This window comes from Cyprinus carpio, chromosome B16 (genome assembly GCF_018340385.1).
Source record: "Cyprinus carpio isolate SPL01 chromosome B16, ASM1834038v1, whole genome shotgun sequence".
In the NCBI taxonomy this organism is placed as follows: Eukaryota; Metazoa; Chordata; class Actinopteri; order Cypriniformes; family Cyprinidae; genus Cyprinus; species Cyprinus carpio.
In genome coordinates this window covers 30,208,392-30,229,007 of record NC_056612.1, presented here as the reverse complement: position 1 = coordinate 30,229,007, position 20,616 = coordinate 30,208,392, and the positions used below count along the sequence as shown (strand labels likewise).

The 20,616-nt window shown below is 37.4% G+C and overlaps 3 protein-coding genes across 3 annotated transcripts in view; 2 read left to right on the top strand and 1 right to left on the bottom strand.

Moving 5' to 3' along the window:
* Nucleotides 1-5,646, top strand: part of iqgap3 (IQ motif containing GTPase activating protein 3) — a 19,972-nt gene extending 14,326 nt beyond the window's left edge. Inside the window, exons 17-24 of the mRNA XM_042741847.1 lie at nt 100-202; nt 315-453; nt 566-653; nt 3,566-3,778; nt 3,978-4,138; nt 4,251-4,376; nt 4,993-5,101; nt 5,185-5,646. Of these exons, the coding sequence (XP_042597781.1) occupies nt 100-202; nt 315-453; nt 566-653; nt 3,566-3,778; nt 3,978-4,138; nt 4,251-4,376; nt 4,993-5,101; nt 5,185-5,298 (1,053 nt within the window). The 3' untranslated portion in view covers nt 5,299-5,646. The remainder of the gene's footprint in view (nt 1-99; nt 203-314; nt 454-565; nt 654-3,565; nt 3,779-3,977; nt 4,139-4,250; nt 4,377-4,992; nt 5,102-5,184) is intronic.
* Nucleotides 5,647-6,735: 1,089 nt separating this feature from the next.
* Nucleotides 6,736-12,585, top strand: LOC109106297. The gene is made up of 8 exons (XM_019119680.2): nt 6,736-7,222; nt 7,766-7,906; nt 7,993-8,076; nt 10,161-10,217; nt 10,298-10,396; nt 10,598-10,750; nt 11,208-11,342; nt 12,384-12,585. The coding sequence occupies exons 2-8, from the start codon at nt 7,766-7,768 to the stop codon at nt 12,483-12,485; spliced, it is 771 nt and encodes a 256-aa protein (XP_018975225.1). The 5' UTR covers nt 6,736-7,222; the 3' UTR covers nt 12,486-12,585.
* Nucleotides 12,586-14,452: 1,867 nt separating this feature from the next.
* On the bottom strand, nt 14,453-20,616 carry eomesb (eomesodermin homolog b). Its single transcript, XM_042741845.1, has 7 exons — nt 20,410-20,616; nt 18,432-19,031; nt 17,014-17,168; nt 16,814-16,935; nt 16,446-16,604; nt 16,305-16,366; nt 14,453-15,355 (listed from the first exon to the last, which is right to left on the bottom strand). Exons 2-7 carry the CDS (start codon nt 18,944-18,946, stop codon nt 14,632-14,634), a joined length of 1,737 nt encoding a protein of 578 aa, XP_042597779.1. The 5' UTR covers nt 18,947-19,031; nt 20,410-20,616; the 3' UTR covers nt 14,453-14,631.

The following is a 20,616-nucleotide window of genomic DNA, read 5'->3' as shown; positions in this document are numbered from 1 at the left end:
ACTGAAATTAAAGTTTCTATAGTTTAGTTTTCAGTATGTAGTGATGAGTTCCTAACAGCAGTTATACAGTGGACCCATGAGCATGTTTATTCTGATCAGCTGCTGCTGGAGCATCAGGACTGTCTGTGTCCCGATCCGTCGGATCCTCTTCAGCAGCTGCTGCAGGATCTGGGCTCCGTGCCGTCTGTTCAGGATCTCATAGGTTCGTCACGCTCCCCTTCATTTGTTCTGTTTGAAGCCCAGTACCTGAGCAGTGTTCTTAGACTTCATCTCGACCCGTCTGTGTGTGTGTGTGTGTGTGTGTGTGTGTGTAGGAGAAGGGCAGCTCAACCCTTCAGATCCTAATGCGGAGCAGACTTTATCAAAGATGGAGGTTTCTCTGACCCTCACCAGCAAGTTTGACGTCTTCAAGAGCTCTGATGAGAAGCCTGATGCGCGAGGGATCCTGCTGAGGTGAGCTGCGTCCGTCAGCTGCTCTGATGATGATGATGATGATGATGATGATGATGATGATGATGATGATGATGATGAGTTTGGGCTGATTTCCTGTCTGCTTGTTCTTCAGCACTAAGCAGTTGATCATCGATGTGATCAGAACGCAGCCCGGTGACACACTCAGTGAGGTGCTGCGAGTCTCCGCCTCCAGAGATCAGGTACAGATGACTCCGCCCACACACACACCTCTACACCATATATATATATATTAGGAGTGTAATGGTACATGTAGATCACAAGAGAAATTAAGTCTAGAGAAGAGTATTTCACAAAATATTAGACTAGGCTATATTTACTCATTTTATTTTACTTTACCTGTTATTTATATCTTACTCTTTAAATGTATATTTAAATAAATCTTTTATGAAACAAGTTATGACAGCCACTGTGTAAATGATTATATTTCAACAACAAATAGAAATTATTACCTATAATGTAATTTAAAAACTGCTTTGAGTGCCATTTACATGTTTGCATACTTTTTATATTAGCTTAAATTTAAAATAATTTAGAATATTTGTTTTTTTTTTTTGAGTATATATGATTAAAGTTAAAAAATAAATAGTAATTTTTCAGCCTATTTGGGCTCTGTTGTTAAATGTAACCTTATTAGTAATGTATGTAAAAGGGCTGTTCCTATATATAATTATATATAGAGCAGAAGCTGAGGTATACTAATTTTAGGCCTATAGATTTTTTTTATTTGATATATATATATAATATGTATATATGTATATATGTATATATATATGTATGTATATGTATATATATATATATATATGTGTATTATATAATATATATATATATGATATGTATCTATATGTATGTGTATATATTATATATATATATATATATATATATATATATATATGTGTAAAAACAGCTAATAAAAATCAGATTCAAAATCAAATTTTTACCTAAGTAGCTGAAGTTGTCCGCACACTGTAAAAGTACAATCAGAACAAAAAAGGTCTATCAAAAATATCATTTATTTTCCATATGCAAAAGTGTAAAGTGTCTTAAAAACTGACCAAGGAGCAGAAGTTTCAGCCCGTGCTTTCTTCAGCGCTCATGAGGCAAAAAGCAACAACACACTTTTATAAACACAATTGCAAATTGTTAACAGCTGGTCTTAATCAATGAGGGATAATTATCAAGTCAACAATTTCCCTTTACAAAAAAAACAAACAAACATCCATCACTTCTTTTAATCGAGTCGGGGTTAATGATTTCAGCTCAAAAAACCAAAAAGCCTCTCTTTGTAACAGTTTTCTATCACTCTTACCATCTCTCCGGTGCAACAGAACCCTCTCAATGCCCAGGAATTTGAAATCAGGAAAAGAATGTTTTGCAGGCTCAAAATGATTAAAAAAAAAAATGGAGAAGTGTGATCCTGTCTCCTGATAGCACTCATGTTCTACAATTGTATAGCGCAATGCAGATTTCGTTTTACCAACGTAGAGTAAAGGACAGGAACACATAATTATGTATTTCACATGTGGTGTTTTACATGTGATTAATAGATTAATATACATTCATTTTATTCATATGTATTTTTTTATTTAAAGAATTAATGCAAACTGACAGCAAGCAATTTCAGTAATTATGCAAAAACTTTTGCAAGTAATTGTATTATGTTCATTAATACTAGTTACCAGAGTTATTGTTTTAACCATTAAAATCATTACTTGTAATGAAATACGTTTTAACTGAAAGAAAATAAAATATAACAAACTTAAACATTTTATTTCACCTACTTCTCAAGGCAACATTTCTCCTTTTTGTTTAGTTTAAATTGAAGCACTAAAGTAACTACAAAACTCTAGCACTCTCTATTCTAATTCTATTTTTAGGGATTCAAGCTCATAGTGCTAAAACCACACTGGAATTGTTAGAACAGATTAGTGATCTCCATGTAAGACTGATCACACAGACCAAGGCCTGATGGGGGCGCTACAGCAATCAAAAAGTATCAAATGGCTCATATCTCCTAAACTGTTAGTCAGAGGCTCAAGACTCAGATTCGTTTGGGAAAATTTGGGGTATTTTTACATTTTTTGGAAAACCTGCTTTTGCGAACTAGTCCTAGGTTTTTCGCCCCAAACAGAACCAAACCAGTGCAAAGTGCCACAAGTGTCTACGAGCACCGTTGGGTGTCTCAAAAAACATGGCCGCCATTGACTGATGAAGTGTGCACCTTTTAGACAAGGTTAACAGAGGCTGATCGGAACTAAACTTGGTGGGCCTGTTCGACTCACGGCCCCAGAGGTCTGAGAGAAATTTGAAAGAAATCGGACACTGGGGGGCAATATCGCATTTTCCAAGGGTGTAAACGATTGTACATTGCGCTGTTTTTTACACACATGCACAACATCTGTATCATATGATAGAACTCCTCATTCCGGACAACTTTGCCTCTAGAACCACTGCTGTCAATCAAATTGTTTGTTAAATGATTGAGATGAAAAAAAAAAAACTACTTTTGCGAACTAGTCCTAGATTTTTCCCTCAATCTGGAAAAAACCACTGCAGTACAATTATTAAACACATAATTATACAATAATTATCAAAAAATGTTGGAAAGCTACAGTATAACCGGGTGTTTACAAAAGGGCCTTGTCCAAATTTACCCCAAATCCTATAAAGCCAAAAGAAAAACTCAAAACTTCACTAAACCTGGTGAGCACATGTGACAGGTGATTCTGAACAAGTGTGCACAGTTTTAAGAAGATCGGACCACAGGTGCTGCTATGACAGTCATAATATCAAAACACATATTTCTATGGTAAATGACCTGGATTTGTCAAAAATGCTCTTTTTAATCATTGACTAGGGTCATTGACCCTAATCAAACAAACCTTCCTGTAGCTTTCTAGTGATCTTGAAGACATTGATTAGCTTGTTCAGGTGTGTTTGATTAGCATTGGAGCTGAAGTCTGCAGGACTGTGGCCCTCCAGGACCAAAGTTGCCCAGCCCTGGGTTAGAGGATAGAATATACAGTTTACTACATCTGTGGAAAGTCTCCATAATACTTGAAAACCCAACATGTGTGTGTGTGTGTGTGTTCAGGAGGTGCAGCACGGCTGGATGATGCATATGATGGATCTGAGAGATAAGAGAGAAGCACGGAGACCGGAGAAGGTGAAGAGTAGGATCGCAGACGGGAACCTGACGCTGGAGGAGAAGAAGAGGAAGATCCAGAGGAACCTGAGGAGACTGGAGACCATCGGGGCCCTCAGCCCCCCCGACACACACACACAGATACTGCAGCTCATCGCAAAGGTAACTAGAGTCAGGTGTGTGACAGTGACGGTCCGGTGTATGTGTGTGTGTGTGTGCTGACGGGCTGCTCTGTGTGTGTGTGTGTGTGTGTGTGTGTGTGTGTGTGTGTGTGTGTGTGTGTGTGCTGATGGGCTGCTCTGTGTGTGTGTGTGTGTGTGTGCTGACGGGCTGCTCTGTGTGTGTGTGTGTGTGTGTACAGGACATCCGTCATCAGCGTGTGTATCGTCAGCGGCGTCAGGCGGAGCTGGTCAAACTCAGAGAGACACTGAACTCCCTGCAGTGCAAGAGCTGCTTCCACTCAGAGCAGGTGGATTATTACAGCCAGTACATCCACACCTGCCTGCAGAACCTCACCAACAGGTACAGCACACACACACACACACACACACACACACCTACCTGCAGAACCTCAGTAACAGGTACAACACACACATGAAGTGAAGGTGTGTGTGACGCTCTCTCTGTCCGTCAGTAAAGTCAATGGGAAGAAAGCGTCTGACAGTAAAGGGAAGAAGAAGCGGGCGACTCTCTCGTACACAGCTGCACGTCTGCATGAGAAAGGAGTTCTGCTGGAGATTGAAGACCTGCCCGTCACACAGTACGACACACACACACACACACACTTCACAACACAAATCCCATGCTCGATGCTGATTGGTTGATACAGTGCTCAAATACACTGATTCAGAGTCAGAGTGATTCAGTGAGTCGAATGGACTGAATCATTCAATGACTTTAAGTCTTTTTGAAAGAAATGGATACTTTCATATTCCTCAAGGATGCATTAAATTGATCAAAAGTGACAGTGAAGACATTTATAATGTTACAGAAGATTTCTATTTCAAATAAAAGCTGTTCTTTTGTACTTTCTATCTATCTATGAATCATGAAAAATAAAATGCATCACAGTTTCCACAGAAATATTAATGTTTTCAACATTGATAATAATCAGAAATGTTTCTTGAGCAGTGAATCATCATATTAGAATGATTTCTGAAGATCATGTGACACTGAAGACTGGAGTAATGATGCTGAAAATACAGCTGCGCATCACAGAAATAAATTACACTTTAACAGAGATTCACACAGAAAACAGCTGTTTTACATTCTAATAATATTTCAGTTTTTTTACAGTATTTTTGATCAAATAAACACAGCCTCGCTGAGCAGAAGAGACTTCTTTCTCAAAGTGTTTGTTCCCGGTCTGTCTGCAGGTTCAAGAACGTGATCTTTGACATCGTTCCCGGTGACGAGGACGGCACGTTCCTGGTGAAGGCTCGTTTCATGGGGGTGGACATGGAGAGATTCCCGCTCAAATATCAGGTGAGACGCTCCAGACGCTGTGATGATGTTTCTGCTCCTCCTCCGTGACACAAACACGAGGAATCATCTGTGTCTGTGTGCAGGATCTGCTGCAGCTGCAGTACGAGGAAGTCGCCGTGATGAAGATGTTTGATAAAGCCAAAGTCAACGTCAATCTGCTCATCTTCCTCCTCAACAAGAAATTCTTCAAGAAGTGATCTGATTCCTGTAACACTCCAGATAAACTGCTGCTTTATGCTCCCAGTGTATTTTATTTTATTACCAAAAATTACTCTGGATATATTCATGACGCTATCATATATATACGTTTAATTATTAATCATTTTCATTTAGAATGAAGCTTTACTTTAATTGAGTGAATCACAGAAGATGTAGAGAAAACACTAGTAATAGTTATCCAGCGGTTATCAGGTGCAACACTATTTTAGTTGAAAGTGTCTCAAAATAATAATTCTGTGTAAATATTTTCTGTCGTTCTGTCTGTTTTCTCTTCTGAAATTTCCTCTTCCTCTCGTCTGCTTTTATGTCATTTATGAGTGTCCAGTCACTCTTTTAATACTGTTTTTATTCACAATAAAACATTTTGCATGAATAAAACCGTGTTTGTCTCATTGTGCACGTGTTGTTCATTGAGAAGTATTTAATATCTAAATGAAGCGTGAGGAGGTTTCACAGGAATTCTGTGAGGTTCTTGTTGGTCTGTTCGTTCTCATCTTCTCAGGAGAAACTGAAGAGACTCAGAATCAGGTGATCATGTGTGCTTTCTGCCTTTATATTTGAGTCGTCTCGCGCTGAGCTTGTTTGAGTGACAGCTGCATACAGAGAGGATTTCACATGGAACAGATCTGGCACAGTTTGTCGAGTATGAAGAGTTTCAGAAATTGTCTGATCTGATCAGAGTCGGTCTAGTTTTCTCTTTTTCATTATCTCGTTTTTACATCTTCATTATCAAGTCAACACTTCTGGATTAAAAATGATCAGCGTTTGACATTTTAAAAGTTTTTTTTTTTTTTTTTTTTGATGTAGTGATTACATTTTAATTTTTTTCTTTCATCAGTTCCTGGATTTGAATTGGAAATTCATATTTATTGGTTGGGCAAATACAGTCATAATATATTAGAAATCATTTTCGTATGTAATTTTAATATTTTGTCTTGTTTTTCAGTGGACTTGAATAAAAACGAGGATAATCTATTTTATCTTTACAAATGTAGCTAATTTTAAATATATTATTTTTATTATTATTTTTTTTTGTACTTTGTTAAAAACGAGGCCCCCCCCCCTTATCTTTACAAATGTAGCTAATTTTACCCCTTTACCAATTCCCCCTTTTTTATTTTTTGTTTTCATTCTCTTTCCCCTTTGTTCCCCCCCCCCCCTCCCCCCGAGATTTGTTTTTGACGTTTTCCTCCCCCCCTGCCCTTACCCCTTCCCCCCTCACTTCCTCCCTTCCCCCACCCCCCCCCCCACCAGCCCCCACTTGCCTTCCCTCTTCCTGTGTCTCCCCCCCCCCCCCCCCCCCCCCCCAAAATTTGTTTTGACGTTTTTGTTTTATTTTAGATAGGGTTCGAACTCTGGACACCCGCGCTGAATGTCGTCGCCAACTTTTTAAATTTATTTTATTAGTTTTATTGGGATTTTTCTTTTCTTAAGTTATTATACCTAGTTTAAATAAAGTGAAGTTTAATAAAAAAAAAATAGCATCCCATCTGTCAGTAAAACAGTAATAAATCCTAGAGAATTGTATTTTCCTATTTGGTGTTTTTGTAAATTAATCATAATTCTGAGACAAATTTGTACCAGAGGTGAGCTAAACATGAGTGAAAACCCCTCGTGTTAAAACCACATAAAAATAAAGAGTTTTTTCTTGGTTTGTTTTGTTTTGTGTTAGGATTAGTGCGCGTCGGGTTATTAATAACCAGCTAAACAATAGAAAGTCTATGCGATGACCTGTTTGTATATCTGAGCGCGCGCGTGTGGGTTTGTGAATAATAACTCATCATAACTCATCAGACTGCGATGAATCACCGCTCCATCTGACAGACATTCTCCGCGTGTCTAGAGGAGGAGTTTCTCCATGATTCTCACCTGAACCGAGACCAGAGGAACACCGACGACAAGGTAACACGATCTCTTCATATTATCAGTCACTTTACAGAACTTACTAACTTTAAACTGAGCGGTGTATGAAGTTGAAGCTTTATTAAGACAGCTTTAGTAAGGTGGATTCAGGTTAACTGGGGAATTTTTCCAGTCATCTCAATGGCTAAAACTGTCCCAGTTTATCTGACCTCACCCATGTAAAAGATAAAACATTCACAGAATAAATGAGATTGAAACCCTGTTGTTTGGAGCTTGTGCTGCTTGTATACAGATCTAGAATTTGCCCAATAACTGTAAACCGCATAATAAACATCAGATCATCATAAGATTCAGTGAGTCAGCTTTAAAAACATCAAATTAAACCTTCAAACCTGAAGCTGAATTGAGAGTGATTAAATGATCTGTGTGTCTGAGAGAATCAGAGCGCCGGCGCAGGTTCATCTGGTTTTTCTGCTCAAAGAATGTGGTGAACAATGACTTTTGGTTCTTCAGCTTAAGGAATGAAAACACATGATTGTGCAACTCACATCAGTCTCTGTGTGTGTGTGTGTGTGTGTGAGGATGTCCAGAAGAGTGGAGGTGATCATCAGCTCCTCAGCTCCGCAGGATCCGGCCGAGGCTCCTCTTCACATCACAGAGTCGAAGCCCGGAGAGCATCCAGGAGTGAAGGGCTTCCTGATGATCAAGCCGGCGGTGCTGGGGGTGAACACTTATGCTTTAACTGATCATGTTTAGAGCTGAGAGTCTCTGAGCTCGAGCTGAACCCGTGTGTGTGTGTGATCTGGCAGTGGCTGGAGATCCTGACCGGTGCCGGGGTGCTTGGACTCGTCTATTGGAATTACACTCTCTGGCTGTTAATACCGGCTTGCTTTGTGAGTCTCTCTTATCATATACACTAATGGTGAAAAGTTCAGAATAATTAGAATTTTTGAAAGAAGACTCTTCTGCATTCTCCGCCAAGGCTGCATTTATTTTAATCAAAAATAAAGTAAAAATTTTGAAATATTTTAATAATTGTAAATAACTGTTTTCTGTGTGAATATCTGTTAAAGTGTAATTTATTTCTGTGATGCGCAGCTGTATTTTCAGCATCATTACTCCAGTCTTCAGTGTCACATGATCTTCATTATTTATTTTATGGATTTGCTGCTCAAGAAAAATTTCTTTTTTATCGATGTTGAAAACAGTTTTTTTTTATTTTTGTGGAAAACGTTGTGGTGTAAGGTTTAAAAAAAAAAAATCTTAGAGGACCCATAAAATTGATCAAAAGTGCCAGTAAGAAATTTTTAATGTAACAAAATATTTATATTTAAAATAAACGCTATTCTTTTGAAATTTATATTCATCAAAGCATCATGAAAAATAAGCAAGCAATAAGGTACGAGAGGCTGTGCTCTATGGTGAATAAATCACGGATGAAGGGTGTTGTTAGGCACTACACGAAGCTGAGTCACTGCATCCCCTTCAGCAGTGATTTATTCACAATACAGCACTGCCTCGAGTACCTTATTGCTTTTATAAAACGGTTACCACATAATAAATATATAGGCTATTAAAACAAAATGTTACTTTTTTGAAGCAAGTTCGTTAAATTGCTGTCCTTTCCGCAAAAAAAATAAAATAGTTCCTGTGTCTTACGTGTGAATTGTGGCGTTTGGTTTTGCGTTTGCCTATCGCGGGACTGCGTACGAATTCGTACGACCACACACTCGTACAAATTCATACGATTTTTGCCAAATCGTACGTATTTTACGAGTTGCACATTCGTATGAATTTGTACGAATGACCACTACAACACCAAACCCCGCCCTCAAAACCTACCCGTCAGTGGGGTCTAGCCAAATCGTACGAAATCGTACGAGTGAGGTCGTACAAATTCGTACGAATTAGCCACCTCGTAAAATACGTACGAATTGGTCGTGAGATAGCGTTGGAAAAGCTAAAATTCTGTGGTTTCTATTAAAAAAATTGTTCCATCTTGTAAGAAAAAGTAATAGCTTATCATCCGTTGGATCATTTATTTTGTAACACCATATATGATATTTTCTCACACACATACATCATCTCATCTCTCAGCATGAGAAAACGTCTGTTTTCCGTCTTTTAGTTTTTAAACAGACCAAATCGCGGCACGGCGCGAGTTTTCATCTCATCTCTCAGCATGAGAAAACGTCTGTTTCATACAGACTCATACCTGAAACAGAAAACGAATAAATGCTGTAATACTCCCTCCTCACGCGCACACACATCAACATATCTCGCTTGAGGGAAGGGCGGGTCTCAAAATTAAAGATGAAAGATGCAACATAACGCCAGCAGGGTTCACTCATACTTCATTAAATAAATAAACATTTAATTTTGCCAATACATAATTCACGGAACCGTTTTAATGCTATATTATTGATTGTTTATGTTGCTAAGGGTGTTGCTCAGTGATACACAGAATGTTGGGTGAAGCGGTCAAAGCCGTGCTGTATCGTGAATAAACACACAGCTGCTGACCAATCAGAATCCAGGAATAGAACTAACCGTTTTATAAAATGTATCACAGTTTCCACAGAAATATTGTGCAGCACAACTGTTTTCAACATTTATAATAATCAGAAATGTTTCTTGAGCAGCAAATCATCATATTAGAATGATTTCTGAAGATCATGTGACACTGAAGACTGGAGTAATGATGCTGAAAATACAGCTGCACATCACAGAAATAAATTACACTTTAACAGAGATTCACATAGAAAACAGCTTTTTAAAATTATTAAAATATTTCCCATTTTTTACTGTATTTTTGATCAAATACACACAGCCTTGGCGAACAGGAGAGACTTCTTTTTATTCCAAATGTTTCATCTGTAGTGCACATATATTAATTTAGAACTGACATGATAAAGAGGTGTAAATAAATGCTGAATAATGTTCATATTTCTCTCCTGTGTGATGTGTGTATCTGTAGGTGATTTTAATAGGAGTCATAACAGCTACAGCTGCATGTACACGCAACCCCTGTCTGGTCAGTCATCACTCTTACGCTTGGACAGTTATCTGCAGAGGTGTTTCATATTAAAATAAAACGATGTTTGTCATGGTCAGGTGGTCACTTCTCAAGTGCTGAATCTGCTCAACATCTGCAATGTGGTGACGGCCGTCGTCGTGTTTTTCGTCAGCGTCTTGCTTGTGTTTCTCGGAGACGTGAGTGATTCCTTCTGCGGATATAAAACAGAAGATTTTAGTCTTGTTCTGCTGGGAACTTCTGCCATATTGTTCAATGTCAAATTGTTTGTTCAGATGACTCAATCTGAAAAGTTGGGAGAACATTTTTTATTTTTTTACAGTGTAGTGATTAGTATATTCATGTATATTAGTAACGGCGTGATCGTGTTGTTGTTGTAGATTGTTGGAGCTGCTCTTCGCACACATTTTGTGAGCAGCCGCTCCGAGAGTCCCTCTTCTCAGACCGCAAACATCGCCTTCATCGCCTGTAATGTTCTGGCGCTCCTCTTCTCTCTGATCATCATCATGACGTCGTGCTGCTGGTGTAGATCGGTAAAACAGTGTTTATATGTGACTCTGCAATGCAAAAGCAGTCATAAGTAGCACAGGTATATTTGTAGCAATAGACAACAATACATTGTATGAGTCACAATTATACATTTCTCTTTTATGACAAAAATCATTAAGATATTAAGTAAAGGTCATGTTCCATGAAGATATTTTGTAAATTTCCAACCGTAAATATATCAAAAACTAATTTGTGATTAGTAATATGCATTGCTAAGAACTTCATTTGAACAACTTTAAAGATGATTTTCTCATTATTTAGATTTTTTTGCTCCCTCAGATTCCAGATTTTCAAATAGTTGTATCTCAGACAAATATTGTCCTCCTAACAAACCACACATCAGTGGAGAGCTCATGACTGGTTTTGTGGTCCAGGGTGAGATCTGTGATGTTGTGTGAAGCCTGTATGAGATGCTCATGTGTGGATGTGCTGCTTCTCCAGAGAAAGCGTCTGATGGTGATCCACATGAACACAGCTTCAGCTGCAGAGCTCAGTGATGACGTGGATTATCCGTGTCCAGAACTTTCACCGCCAGCCTATAGTCCGGTTCCGTCTTCAGAACCGCCGGCCTACGAGGTGTGTATGGAGACTGAAGTCATTTATTATCAGAGAGCACAATCATCCTCTTTTAAACCTCTGGAGCTCCTTGTGTGGTGATTAAAAATCTATTTTTTTTAAATTTCAATGAAACAAATGTGCTATAATTTAGTTCATTTAATATTTACAGTTTCTAGGGGATTTTATTGCACTTATTACCTGTTAATCACTTTTTGAGCATAGACCTGAAAATGTAATTTTTAAAAAACATAAAAACTGTTGTAAATATTGAATGTTTTGGAGCACAGACTTGAGTTTGCAGATTTTTGTTGAAGTGAAAAAAGTGATGGAAATAAAAAAGATGCACCAAAAAACTGAAAAATTATATTTTCAAATATGAAATATGTGTTTTCCAAAACATGTTTTACTCAAAAACTGAGGATCTCAAAGCCGTATATTTAAAAAAAAGATGTTCCAAATTTGAAGTTGATATCACAAAACAAACAAACAAAAACAAACACAGTAAGATTTTGTTTGGGCGCAGTACCAAACATTTCCATTTGATGAAATTCATTTTTCATTCATTTCCAGTGCGAACATTACAAGTGTGACTTTTTTTTCCAGGGCCATTTAACTTAAATTTTTTTTTTTTTTTTTTTTTTTTTTTTTGGTTTTCAATTTTTTGCCAAATCTTTACCAAGTTTCATTTTTATAAAGTAAAAAAAAAAAAAAAAAAAAAAAAAAACTTTTTTCTGTCAAATATGACTGAAGAGCACTAGAGGGTTAAATGAGTTTCAAAGCATCCCAGCATGCACCTGATGAAGTTTGCATTAATGCATTTGGAAGATGCTTCTATCCAAAGCAACTTGCATTGCATTTAACTTCATGCATTCCCTGGGAATCGAACCCATGACCCTGGTGTTTCTAACAGTGCTCTGATCCTCTGTTTGAGCTCCAGAACGTTGGCTGATGAATGTCAAGAGTGATCAGAGCTGGAATCCATGTCTTATCTCAGAGTTTCATCACTGTGCTTTTATTCTAACATTAGAGGATGACATGAATGTCTCTCTGTTCCTGCAGGAGGAACGACGCTCGACTCTCTCTGGAGTTTCTACTCAGAAGTGGGCCATGAGGAAATGGAAAGAAGAACTGCAGCGCAGCAGAAAACCCATCCAAGTCTGACCTGAGTCATTTATTTCTATGCTCTGAAGTAGAGCTGTAGTGACTTTAGGGACCTATAGACAACATTCACTGGTGGATGTCACAGAACTTCCTTTACTGGATGAACTTCAAATGATTTTTTTTTTATTTTTTTGTCCTTTTTTTTTTTTTTGTCTTTTAAAAACAGCCACATTAAAAGGTTTTAAGTCATGCTTCCACAAATTAAGGCTTAAAAGAGCAAAGAAGGTTGTGGCATTAAATGTTGCATGAACTGCACAAATGAATATCTTCAGTATTTCTGTCTAAGTGCTAATATCTAAACATCCTGAAATCAAGATATGAAGTCTTGCTTTTTAAAGATGTTTATCAATATGAAGGGAGTTTAAGGGGAATGAAAACTGGTTTCCCTTTGAATTTGAAGTAGATTTTAATCTGTTGGACCTGTGTTTTCATGCTTTGAAGTGTTGCTAATATTGTGCTCATGTGTTCTCCTCAGACATTTACTTTGAGAACACAGCGAAGTAATGAGTTCTCTTTCATTTATTCTTTTTTTTGTCTCAGAAAAGTCTTAAATTTACATTTAAATTTACAAATTTACTACTTGCTGAAACCCTGAAATACAAGATTTTACAATTATTTGAGGAAAGGAACTAATGTTTATGACACAGTTTGTGTCAGATTTTGAAAAATGTGTGTTTGGTGAGTAGTTTTAGAGAGAATTTCAGTATTTGGATCAGGAGCTGTACTTGCATGACTGAAAATAACCGTCCCAAGTTGACCGCTGAGATATTATTTATGATATTTGTTCATCTGTGAACAGTTAGAAACTCAGCAAAAGTGCTTCTGCTTTACCTCAGACTCTTCACATGTTCTTCTTGTGTGCGATGTTAACTATTTAATGCTAGTTTTTAGTTTCTTTTGAATGCTTATGTAGACTTTGTAAACCGTTTTGAAGATGCACTATAAAGTTCATGTATTGTTAGTCTTGTTGTGTTTGATTTCTCTCAGAAAGCTTTCTCAACCCAACACTAACAGAAACCAACAGACCTCTTGAAGACGTTCGTCCAATCTAATGAATCTTTCTGGACAACATATTCTGGTTGGTTTCTCGTCAGTGTTTTGCATCTGATTCATTCATGAGCTGTTGGAGAAATTGCATGATTGTATTGAAATAATGATGTTGTTATAGATGTCAATGACTACCAGCAATTGGTTGGTTAACGACATTCTTCAAAATACCATCTGTTGTGTTCAGCAGCTGAAATAAATTCATACAGGGTTGGAATAAGTGGATGATGACAGATGTTTCAATATTTGGTGAACTGTCACTTTAAGGGACAGATTAGATGTTCTTACTGTGTTCTTACTCTAGAGGTCAGTGTCCTCAACCTCTAGTGAGCAACACATTTCTATTGCAACTTTAGAACTTCTGGATTCCTGTTAATATGTAATAATCCACCATAACTATGCATGTTTCATGTAGTATTTTCCTCTTTTACGTAACACGCATTCAATTCTACCATCTATTAAGATCTTAACACGTTCACAACTCAAGCATTTTTGCAGATTCATTGAAACCATTCACTTACTGATCTTTCTTTGATCCGAGTAACTTTGTCCTTCAAGATTTGCTATATTGTGATGATTTGATTTGTTAGACTTTTCTAGTTTAGGGACCTGTTAACTATTAACTACTTAAAGATTGTGCCTCAATAAACTCCTAATTTCTGCTTATTAATAGTTAGTAAGGTAGTTGGGGATGTAGTATATGGTCATGCAGAATATGTGCTTTATAAGTAATATGCATGTTAATAGGTATCTAGTTAATAGAATTATTCCCCAAACTAAAGCGTTACTGATTTTTTTTTTTTAATAGTTGCAGAAAAGCCACCAGTTTTCAAAGCTCTTTTCTAAATATTTCTTCATTCTATCATGTTTGCATACTTTAAATGAATTAATAATACTGTATATTCAGAAGAAAAGAGATGTTTTAAAAAATACCAATCCAAAACATCAGTGGTTTAATGCATATAACAGCGTTTTCAAAATGACATATCATCTCACTCTGGACAGAAACAAATTGTTTGAGATTTTAATAAATTACAAAAGGGCCAAATTGATGAATTCAAAGCATCCACACCAAAATCAGACGAGACTGAAGGTTTCTTTAGCTGCCGGCGTAGAATGCGTAATAGCCGATGGTCTTGGAGTTTGATGAACTGTCCTTGTTGAAGTTTCCTGAGGCGCTGGAATCTTCACACTTGACCGTGGGAGAGTTCTCCGCTCCGGACTCGTCGAGAGAAACCCGCCGCCGTTTGCAAACCACAGAGTAAATGCTGGGTTCCACAGAGTCTAGAGGTTTTAAAGACGGCGCGCTCTCCATCCAGGCTGCAGTCTGACTAACTGTGTTTCCTTCTCTAGATTTGTCCTTATCAGGCATATGGTCATCTGTGAGATCTGTGGGACTCGGTCTGGGTGACCAGGGCAATCCGGACGCCACTTTTCTGGGATAAGAGCCCCTGGAGCCCCATCCTGCGGTGACGGATGCGAAGGCGGTGTCTGGATAGTAGCCCAGCGAGTGTGCGCTCTGCAGAGGTAAGGATTTGAAGCTGTACGGTAACAGCGAGCTGGAATAATCTCCCTCGTACGCCGTCAGCTCCAGCTTGCTTCCACCGGTTTGCTGCACTGAAGTGACCAGCCACCTCTGAGCAGCGCCAGCGTCCTCCACCGGAGGAGAAAGCATGCTGTTTGTCTGTGAAACCGTCCGTTCGGTGTTGTACAGGCGATTGTTGACGAACTGATCCTGCAGAAAGGGTTGCATGGTGTAGCGTGCACGAGGAGAGTCTGACGGAGACGGTGTGAGTCTTTCACGCTCTGGAACCGTGTACATCCTGAAACATGAATGCAATTGAAATAAAAACAAAGCTCTAAAAGAGGAACCACAGAACATTGCAGTGAACAGTTCTTAAAACAACCATTGGTAACACTTTATTTGAAGGTGTCCTTGTTACACATGTTACATGTACTAAATTATGCATAATTACATGCAAGTAACCCTAATCCTAACCCTAACCATACAGTAAGTATTATTACACTGTAACAAGGACACCTTAAAATAAAGTGTAATCAAACCATTTATTTCAAGATTTTGTTGTGTAAAAAAAGTGTTGTTTTTTTTCAGAACCTTTTGTGGAATGTAACGTTTCTATGGATGTTAAAGGTTCTTCATGGAATCATCAAAGCCAATAAAGAAGCTTTTTATTTTTTTAGGAGTGCTAAAGAACTGATTTGGGTTCCACAAAGAACCTTTTCAGTGATCTCACTTCTTAGAAGAACCATTTAAGATCATTTAAAGAACCTTTAGTGGTTCCACACTCTTAAAAATAAAGGTTTCAAAATGAGGTTTTCACAGTGATTCCACAGAAGAGCCATTATTGGTTCCCAAAACACCTTTCAGCTAACAGTTTATCTGAGGACCATTGTTTTCATGATTTCATGGGGGGAAAAGGGTTTTATTTTCTTTAAATTTTTCCCAGAACCTCAGTGGAATGTAACGTTTCTATGGATGTTCTTCATGGAAGCGTTGATGATAATAACCTTTATTTTTAAGAGTGTAGAAGAACTGATTTGGTTTCATTAAAGAAGCATGCAGTGAACCATTTTTAAAAGAACCATTTTTTCTTAGTCTGAAGAATATTTTAATAATCTAAAGAAACTTTTGTGCAATGGAAAGACTCCATTGATGATAGATTCATGGAACCATCGATGCCAGTAAAGCAGCTTAATTGTATAATGTGTATGGTGAACTATCAATGATATGCATGGGAATAATATACTCACGAATCATAATTATCTCTAAAACCCTTCGCGAAAGGATTGTGGTCGATCTTGAGTTGAGTGATCTAGAAGAAGAAGAAGACAGAAGTGAATATCAATCCTAATTGAGAGTGTGAAGTACAGTATCTCGATTTGTGCTCGTACATCAGTGTTCTGATACGCTGTAACAGCGATGAACTGGTTCTCAGGAAAGGTGAAGATCTGAGTTTTAGAATCTCGTCCAGTGTTTTCCACTCCGTCGTCGGACACTTCGACGATGTGAAGCCTGGGCTGGTACTTGTGTAGAGACTGAAGCACGATCATCTGATTAAAAGACACCGATTAGATGAAAACATAGAACTGAAACATTTTCATTATTTAAGGTAAACAGAGCACATATTTAAAATATGCCGATTAGTGCTATTTTGTCACAGCCTAATAAGCAATGCACACCAACAATTAGCCTGCACAAATTATTTAAGCATCAGTAATTGTTCTTCTCTTTAAATAAAAATAATATAAGCGTTATTTACCTGTGCAGTATTAGTATTTGCTCCCTTGTTGTTTGTTAGTTTGAGTTTACCGAAGGAAATTTCTTGTCTCATCCAATGAGCGCCTGTGTTCGGGGATTCGGGGTGGACGTAAATCTTATTTCCTAAAATAATAAAAATCAAATTTAAATGAAGTAATAATAACGCATATTAAATATTACATATTTTTCAGTCCTATGAACCTTGCATGTTATTGTCGGCTTTCCCGCAGGTGACCCATTTTCCGCCCTGAAATCTCCAGTGGTTGGGATCAGCCAAAACTATCTCCACAAACACATTATAATGCGTGCTCAAACTCAAGCCGGTAATATTGAAGCTTAGAAATGGGAACATCCGCCTGTCAAGTAAAAAACAAAAACAAAGAATGAATGCAAATTATTATTTATTTTCTGAATGATACGAACAAACAAAAATCCCATTAATCTGTGCAAAATATATCTACAGCATTCATAGGAAATTAACGTTAATAAAGAACATACATTCTGATTAAAAAATCTAATGGCACTATTTCAGGTTTAGCAGCATTTTTTAAATCGAAAATAGGCTAAACTTTATGATAGGTAGCCTATATGTGTAAACTGATCGATTATAACAGCTTTTATGACAACACAAAGCGCCTTTTTCGCCATGTCAGAATTTGTGATTAACTTGAAAACCCATTTGAAGCGTTTATGTAATAAGAGTAGGCTATTTAAAAAGACCTCAAATATAGCCAACTTTAGCGCGTTCGTATAGGCCTATTAAAATGCGTATTTATTTAAACACTCTAGCATTATTAGCCTTCAGAATTTCGATCGTCTCAAAAAATAATTATAACACAAGTAGCTAACACGTCGGTTTGGGATCGGCTGGTATTTTGCCAGGTCGAAATACGTGTATTCTTTGATCTAAAATAATATTTAAAACTTTTTTTAAATCCTCATCAACCGGCTGTTGTTGTTTACTTCCGGCCGTTCTTAAAATGAAATGTTGATTAAACGCGTCTGTTTGTTAATTGCAGTTAACGTCATTATGGAACGTCGATAGTATCAAAAATATTAATGACAACACAAGCGCGCGCCTACTGTTGCTATAGTAACACGTCGGTTCTTCGCGATCGGGCGTCTATTTCGCGCAAGGTCAAATACTTTTCCTTGTGATCTAAATATTGAAAACACATTTCTGTAATAAGAATATCTGATTTTTATTTTTTTTTCCTCTCAACAGATTTGGGCTACTTTAAAATGTTCATTTATTAAAACAAAACTGTTTATTTGTCTAATAACTAGGCTATTTAACATTATTATAAAACATCTGAAGCCTCAAAAATATTTAGGACAATACAAACGCGCGTTACTGTTGCTATAGTAACACGCCTGTTATTTTGCGCCAGGTAAAAATACTTATATCCATTTGACCTAAACTCTATTTAAAACGTCCTTTCTGTAATAAGAATTTGTAACACTCTTTTTTAATCCCACTATCCGGCTGTTTACGCGTTCTTATGATAAACTATTGGTTAAACACGTCTATTTTGGATTTTAGAACATCTATCATTTAAAAAATGCGACTAGCAATTTACATTTTCCACTGTTCCAAAGAAGAGGTTTGATCCGCTCACCTGCCCTGTTTGGTGATGATCATCTCGGTCTGGTGCCGGTGGAATTTGAGCCACAGCGGCCGGTTGCACAGATACACCTGAGCTCGGAGTCCCGCTCCGGGCAGAGCCATGGGGCCGATACCGGAACCGGAGCCCTGATACGAGTGGTAGCTGTTTCCAGAACCGTGTCCGAACTGATATCCAGCGCCGAAGTCTCCGCGTCCCGCGCACAGAGACTGACAGAAGCCCGTGGAGGGAAGCACGGAGCCGTAGTGCAGCGACGCCGCGTACCGCGATCCGTCCGAACCGGCGTACACGCCTCCCGTTTGGCTCGTGTACGGAAACAAGGAACACGGGCTCGAACTCTCCTGCGTTTGCTGCGTCGAGCCCATCATGAAGTAGCGATTGGACCCGAGCCCGTCGAGTATGTACCGGCCGCCGCCCGACAGTTCATCCTCACAGATGATCGGTGTAACTTTCCCGTTGTCCACCTCCGCGTTCGAGGAAAGCGCAGAACCGGATCCTTCACCGGACATGTTTGGATGTTCTGTCAATCCGAACTACTGATCCGAATCCCTTGATAATTCGATCGCCGTCAGTTACTGTCGGGTCGCGGCATCACTGCAAACGACAGAATAAATGTGTTTATGTCAATAAAATCTACAGAAAATTAGTTAAATATATATATATATTAATTTTCTCTAACCAGGTTACACATGGTTGTTTAAAAATGATTCCGATGAACAGTGCGCTTTAATTTCAGTCACGGCGACATTGAGAATAAAGTGAAACTTTTTGCTTTTAAGGATCTGAAATAATAAAATCCTCCATGACAATTAAAATAATAAAATACAGTTATTTTATTTTATTTAATTAGACGTTTATTTGTATCCATCATACTTTGGCTGTTAAATGAAATTTTTTTTTTTTTTTAATTGGAGAATCGTTTATTAGGCCTATTAGATTTTAGTTCTTAAAATGCTTCCTAAATATCACTTTATTATTTTCTAATAGGTGCAGGCAAGCAATATAATTTAATTACGTTTATAGCCTAAATAAATTGTTTAATTGTTTAATTTAATTTAATTATGTTGTGTTGCGTGCTCGTCACTTTGTTTATCTTAGATTCTACTTTATTATATAGCAATTAGTGTTATTATTCAGTTTAATAGAATAACAAATAATTACAATTTTATAAACATTAATCATTAAAATATAAATCTTCCTACATAACTTTGGCGCTTTCGATTTTTAAAATTCATTGTCATGTTTATGCAATCTAGATTTTATTAGTGTCATAGGAGCATATAAGCTTATGCATTAATTCTGCCTTTAATAAATGAACAAAAAATAGTTTAGACCTAATAATTCCCTGCGTTGGATTTACAAGATAATATATGTAGCCTAATAAGGTCCATCGTTTATTAATCTTTAAAAATAAAGTCTTACAAACGCAGACTGCAAAACGAACACGTGTGTTCCGACAATAATTATGACTTTAACAGAACTGTGTAAATATTTTCGGAATGACAAATTAATTTGTGTTCCATTAGACATAACAGAAATCTAGTAAGCACAGTTTTTTTTTTATGCGAAACAATTTTTTTTCTTTTATAGCCTATTTTTTCAAAACGTTGCGGGGATTTTGTGTGTAAAGAAAAAAAAATGAACATCTAATTCTTAAACATTAGGTTTCTGATAGACTTTCTGGGTCCAGTAGGCGATTCTAATAATATATATATATATATCTATATATAATTATATATATATATATATATATATATATATATAAAATCATATATCACTGTTAAATGTTTTTCTAAAATTAAACCAGATGTAAAACTAAATAACAAATGATGGTAAATACATTCTCGTTTATCATAGAGGATGGTTCTGTAACAAACCATCAGTTATAGGTGGAAAAACACATCGAAGCTTCTTGTTTAGATGCAAAATACCCGTAACTATCATGCATTATTTAAAAAGATAAATAACTCACCAGTTTGATCTTCATTTCCTCCACAGATCGAGGCTGAAACGCTCTTGTGTTCAGACGGAGAAGAACCGATGGCAGCGATAACGAGAGAGAACGAGAGAGGATCCGGTTGATCGGGGCTCCTGAGGGTCACTGACACTCAGTGAATGAGGGTAAGAACCGATCGAATGACCGGCTGACTGACCGACTGAAGCACCTGTCATACTGCTG